Source organism: Lemur catta, chromosome 9 (assembly GCF_020740605.2).
Source record: "Lemur catta isolate mLemCat1 chromosome 9, mLemCat1.pri, whole genome shotgun sequence".
Taxonomy (NCBI): domain Eukaryota; kingdom Metazoa; phylum Chordata; class Mammalia; order Primates; family Lemuridae; genus Lemur; species Lemur catta.
The window spans coordinates 3,589,888-3,596,227 of NC_059136.1; the positions used below are offsets into that span (position 1 = coordinate 3,589,888).

Here is a 6,340-nt window from a genome sequence, read left to right on the forward strand (position 1 = left end):
GAGGTGCAGCCCTGGGCAGAATTCTTAACTCATCCACCCTGGCCACCCAGACTTTAAGTCAGGTGGAGGCCTAGGACTCCATCAGCCCAGGAGCAGAGGGAGCCGGGCCCTCCCTGTGCTCATGAGGCCAGTGGGGCAGCCTGCACTGGTGGCTTCAGAAGGTCCTGGTTTGGGGCTGGGTATGGCAGGAATAGCTTGGAGACGGTGCCCGGAGAAGGCGCCTTCACTTGGGAGCTCTGCAAGTGAACTGGGGCCTTTATTTATTCATTTCAATGTTTGAGGGCCTCCTACGTGCTAAACACTGGAGATAAGCTAAACAGAATAGTCCTTGCTGTCACGGAGCTCACCCCTAGGTGAGAAAACTAAGGCAAGGCAAGGCAAGTGACAAGTGCGAGGCACTATTCAGAGCGTTAAAGGGTCAGCGACGATGCTACTGTGTAAGTTGGAAGGCAAGCCCCTCTCAAGGCGACATTTGAGCAAAGACCCGGAAGAAATGAGGGAAACCTCCCACACGCACCTGTGTCTCCGCTAAGTCAGAGTGACAAGTCTCTGACCGCGTAGTGGGAGGGGGCCGCCATCCCTCCCCTCCTGGCTCCCCCACGGGCCTGGATCTCCTGCCTGCCTTACTCTTCCCAAGCCTGTCCTTTCTCTCCCGGGCGTGTAAGGAAGAGATGCAGCCGCCTTAGTCCCGAGCACATCAAACCGGCGATCCAGTTACAGGTGGGAGGCGAGAGAACCCCGCCCAAGACGACCGAGCGGGGAGCCGCAGGGGCCGGGGCAGACGTTCCCCCGGGGGCGCCACCCGCGCTTCTGCCCCGCCCCGCCAGGGGCCGCTGTGGCGCTAGCAAGCGAGCCCCGCGCGTCCCTGGCTGGGCGGAAGCGACTTTCTGGCCTGCGCTTTATAGGCCTCTCTTGTACTTCCTGTTTCCTCTTTTACCGAGGACCCGCCGACATGGTAGGTGTAGTGGCCTGTGGCCGCTAGGTCCCTCAATCGGCCTCCATCCGCCGCTTGCTGTGGCCCCTTTAGCCCGCAGGGGGAGGCCCTGGCCGGGCGGGCCCTGTCAGGCTGGAGCGCAGCGGGCCGCCGCTTCCCGGTCCGTCCCTCTCCTCCCGGGCTCAGCCCGCCTTGTGCGCCCCAGGAGCAGGCGCTGGCTCGCGGGTGACCCTGTCCTCTCCGTCCACAGGGCCGCGTTCGCACCAAAACCGTGAAGAAGGCGGCCCGGGTCATCATCGAGAAGTACTACACGCGTCTGGGCAATGACTTCCACACGAACAAGCGCGTGTGCGAGGAGATCGCCATCATCCCCAGCAAGAAGCTCCGCAACAAGATAGCGGGGTGAGTTGAGGCCGCGCTCGGCCTCCCGGGCCTGCAGAAGACGGGCGGCAGTGGGCCCGCGGGTTGGTCGTGGGCTCTGCTGGCCTCGGGGTCGCGAAGAGACTTTGTGCCGAGGCGGTTTTGTTAGCAGAGTCCCCTACTGCTCCGAAGGAAAGCTGGGGGTTTGCGTTCGCAGGGTTTCCTGGCGGGGTGACTGGTACCATGACCGGCGGTGATATTGGCCGAAAGGTAGCCGCCGTCACACCTCTTGCTTTGAAGCCTGTTGCTTTTGGGCGTCACTTTTAATGTTTTTCACTGTTGCAGTTACCGTTCAAAAGATTAGTAAGAATATAGCTGGGAACACTGTATGTACAGTAAAAGCCAGCGTATTAAGTGCTAAATTTTGTGAATTTGAACTTGGAGGAAAGAAAATGAAGGCTGCGAGAACAGTGAAAGTTTTGCAAGGGGATGGGGGGTTGGTAGCATTAAAGGATTGGCTTGAATAGAGTGACAGGCCAAAAGGACAGGAATGAAGGCGCAGGTAAGTGGAGCCCTGTGTGCAGTTCTGCGTGTGTGGGGGCCTAGGGTGGTGAGTCCGCTCCTCTCCCCGTGGAAAAGAGCTGAAACCCACATGTTCTGGGTGCCAGTGGGAGTTGATGTGTGTTCTCACTGTTCTCCTTGGGCCTGTGTACTTCGTAGCTACGTCACACATCTGATGAAGCGGATTCAGAGAGGCCCAGTGAGAGGTATCTCCATCAAGCTTCAGGAGGAGGAGAGAGAGAGGAGAGATAACTATGTCCCAGAGGTAAACCCCTTCTAGGTCTTGGGGCCTCTTGCTCATTCTCAAACGATAAACCAGTGGGTTCCTGAGGCCGCTTTGAGGTTCTTGTCTTCCAGAGGGACCTCAGCTGAATCTGAGGTCGTCTTACATCCACACACCCCTTCACCAACTCTAGGTCCCCATAATCTGCCTACCTGTTTGTTAACCTCAATTCTGCTCTTTCAGGACCTGTTAAATAAGTCCATTCCGTTTTTCACAAGAGCTTTTCATGGCCTTTGATAGCTGCTATCATGCTTTCTCGTTTATTTGTCCTAATGTCATATTCCCGAAGCCTAGTCTTAAGGTTTTCTGAACACTGAGTAGATAAATAATGGGGACATGGGATGGTAAAACCAGAAGAACAGGTCATTGGGGCCTTTGTTACTGTAGCAGACTGTTCACTATGTGAGATCCTATTCCCACTGAACCCTCTGTTTTTCTGTCTGCTTATGTAAGAATCTGGGAGAAGCAAAAGTGAGAGAGCTCATGGATTGATAATTTGGGCTTATCTCTTCTCCTTTTAGGTCTCAGCTCTGGATCAGGAGATCATTGAAGTAGATCCTGACACTAAGGAGATGCTGAAACTTTTGGTAAGTGTCTGCGGGATTCCTAATGTGGGACATCCTTGGTCAGGAGCCATCAGGAGTTTTCTGTTAATTTTGATGAGCTAACTTTTATCAAATCCAAGGTTACATAGCTAGTAAATAGCAGAATTGGGAATCCCATCTACACGTCTCACCACTAAATTAGACTGCTTTCAGAACGGGGGTAGCTGGTTATTGAAAGTTGTATGTGTTGAGTTTGCTGCACAAGGTCATAATTCCCAAACCTAGTGGCCTCCTCTGTGACTTCTCTCTTGGTTCTATGGTTGGCTCGCATTGCCCCCTTTGTTTCAGCCTGGCTCTTTTCATTCTGCCTGCTTTCCCTTGGAGAATTCTTTGCATATAGATACAAAAGTCTGTATGCAAACCACTCACAAAAGAGCTGTGGTCTCCTTTCCACACAGCATCCCAGGCAGTATTTAGATAGTTCACAGGTATCAGTGCACTTTGATGTGTTTCTTTTATGTGGCTTATCTTCGTCCTTTACATCGTTTGGTGAAATTAACATAGGCTTCAAAGTCCAGCAGGCTGTTGGTGATTTTGAGCAACTTCCCATTTTCCCCTTTTTTATGGTCATTAAATTGTTTAGGATGTTCAAAAAGATGATAGAGAACAAAATGAACTCCGTGTACCTTCCACCTAGCTTCAGAAGAACATCCGTACAGCTAACACCTACTTTTCCTCCTGAAATAACCACTGTCCTGAATGCAGCTTTTTAATTTGAACTGTAAAATGGGTTTCTGAGGATGAAATAGGATATTAAGTTCTAGGTACACAGTGGGCCCTTGGGCTTTTCGTCCCACTCACTAGCCTGAGCCTGCGTCTGCGTGGGCAGGCCCAGCCCCTGTCCTCCACTCTGCCTGGTGCCTGTGTGCTTCGGGCCTTCACAAGTGTCAGGGGTTAGTGGTAACTCCAATCTGGAAAGGAAGAGGCACTGTATATTCTCACAGGGATGGACTTTGCCATAGGGTACATTGGCAATGTCCAGGCACAGCTTTGGTTGTTACAGCTAGTGGGGATCATCCTAGCTGACAACTGGGGAGAGGCCAGGAATTGTGCTAAGCTTTGTACACTGAACAGGACACTCCCTATATAGAACAAAGACTATCCATCCCAGAATGTCAATATTGCCAAGATCGAGAAACTCTGCGTTAGAGCCCTATGAAGGGGCTGTGAGAAGAAGGAGAAAAACAGCATGGCAGGATGGGGGAAAGTCGGCGTGAGTGGGATGGCATGTGGTCAGCTGTGTGTTGAAGAAAGATCACCCCTGAGAAGGTGGGAGGCGTGATGCATGTAAGACCCCTGGTGGCTGGTGGTTGGAGTGAGGGCTCCTTCAGATCCCTGCCAGACGCCCTGGAGAGTGTTCTGGCTCTGGGGGCAGGAAGGAGCCACTCTGTTTCTGCTGGGTCCCACCAGCCTCACCCCAGCTGGTGGAGGCTGGCAGGCACAGCCTGGCAGTGGCACTGGGGCTCTGACCATAGACTTCACCAATATGCTGCTCACACTGAATCCATTTTGTTTTTCCAGGACTTTGGCAGCCTGTCCAACCTGCAGGTCACTCAGCCTACAGTTGGGATGAATTTCAAAACACCACGTGGAGCCGTTTGAATCTTCTCTGTGCTGTAATATTTTAATAAACTTGAGACTACAGCCTTTCCTGTATCATCTGTGCTGTGGGGTGTGGGTGGAGCTGAGGGCAGGAATTCTCTCTCCAGGGGACCAGTGAGCTGACTGGCTCTCCTGGCAGTTACCTGGAGATCTACGTCTCACCACTAAATTAGACTGCTTTCAGAACGGGGGTAGCTGGTTATTGAAAGTTGTATGTGTTGAGTTTGCTGCACAAGGTCATAATTCCCAAACCTAGTGGCCTCCTCTGTGACTTCTCTCTTGGTTCTATGGTTGGCTCGCATTGCCCCCTTTGTTTCAGCCTGGCTCTTTTCATTCTGCCTGCTTTCCCTTGGAGAATTCTTTGCATATAGATACAAAAGTCTGTATGCAAACCACTCAGAAAAGAGCTGTGGTAGATCTACCTTGTGTGGTCCACGGGGCATGGGTTCAGCTGAGTTCAGTAGAGGAGCAAAGGCCTTGCCCAGTTAGCTGGATCCCAGCACGGACAGCCTGGGCATGTGTTTTGAGAAATCCCAGAGTGTGAGCCAGGAAAGCTGCTCCGCTGCCACCTCCACCCTGGGTTTCCCAGGTCTTTGCTCTTCAGCCTCTGGTGGCTGCACAGGATTTGGGCCAACCTGCCTGCCTTGACGGGGTAGCGGCAGGGTAATTGTGTGGGGGGTTGGGCTTTGTCAGTGGGAGGTGGGGTGGGTGGTGTCTTTGTATCTGTCCAGTGTTGAGCCTAGTTCTTAGGGCCAGGAAGGAGATTGTCAACAAGTGGAGTGGACATGTGAGCATCCACGCTGGCATGTGTCAGCCGTTTACAGTGGGAGGCAGAGCTCACTGGCTGTAGCCTGGGTGGGTTGGCCAAGTCGCTGGCAGGGTCTGGGTGGGGCTGGTGCCTGATCTTGTGTGTGAGGAAAGGTCTGGGCTTGGTGTCCGTTCAGTTGTTTCAGTTGTGGGCCCAGATGGAGACAGTCTGAGTCCAAGATCACATGGTCGGAAGTAGCAAAGCTGAAATTTGAACATGGGTCAGATTGGCTCCAAAGCTCCAGCCCTTCACTGCTACTTGCGTGCCTGCTGCGGTGAGCAGATGCATACAGCAGGCAATTTTTAAGTGTGTTTTTTAACTTGATTTTGGTAAGAATTTTAAACTTACAGAAAAGTTGCAAGAATGGTACAAGGAACTCCCAAATACTCAACCCAGATTTATTTACTGGTTGCTCATATTTTGTCCCAATTGCTTTATCGTATTCTCTCTCCTTATATATATATATATGAACACGTTTTTTTTCGGATCCATTTCCCAGTAAGTTGGAGATGTGCCCATTTACACTAGTGTCTTATAAGAACAAAAACTTTTTTTAAAACCATAGTATAGTGACCAAAATCAGGAAATTTAGTATTGTCACAATACTACATAACTGACCATCGATCACATTTTGCTAATTGCCCCAGTAACGTCCCTCGTGGCTGGCTGTCTTCCCTGGCCCAGCGTCACCACATCTAGTTTTCATGTCCCTTCAGCCTCCTTTTGTTAACTTTGAGGTCAAAATTTGAAACGTATTGGCCTATTATTTTGTAGAATGTCCTAACATTTGGGCTTGTTTGATGTTTCCTCCCAGCTGGATTTAATTTACGTTTTTCAGCAGGAACCCGAGAAGCCGTGCTGTGTTCTCGGCACGGGATTTCAGCTCGCGTTCTTTAATGATGTTTAATTTGAGCCTTTGGATGAAAGCCTTCGTCAGGCTTCTCCACTGTGAACTTCCCCTTTGTAGTTAGCACATAGTGAGGGGTATTTTGAAGCTAAATGTCCTGTTCCTCGTGATCTTTTTGCCCACTAGCTTTGGCATCTACTGAAGATACTCTGACTCCGTCATTCCTTCCTGTTTACTCGTTAGTATTCTGTAAGGAAGAGCTTTCTCCCTCGTTGATTGACAGCAAACTTTTGTTTATAGTTTTGGGTGTGGGGTCAGGCATTCTCAGCAAATACTCTTG

At 51.0% G+C, this 6,340-nt stretch overlaps 1 protein-coding gene across 1 annotated transcript; it reads left to right on the forward strand.

Annotated features, from left to right (window-relative positions):
* The first annotated feature begins 865 nt into the window (after positions 1–865).
* RPS17 (ribosomal protein S17) lies at positions 866–4,387 on the forward strand. Its single transcript, XM_045561606.1, has 5 exons — positions 866–955; positions 1,185–1,336; positions 2,015–2,120; positions 2,660–2,725; positions 4,265–4,387. The coding sequence occupies exons 1-5, from the start codon at positions 953–955 to the stop codon at positions 4,343–4,345; spliced, it is 408 nt and encodes a 135-aa protein (XP_045417562.1). The 5' UTR covers positions 866–952; the 3' UTR covers positions 4,346–4,387.
* The last annotated feature ends 1,953 nt before the right edge of the window (positions 4,388–6,340 follow it).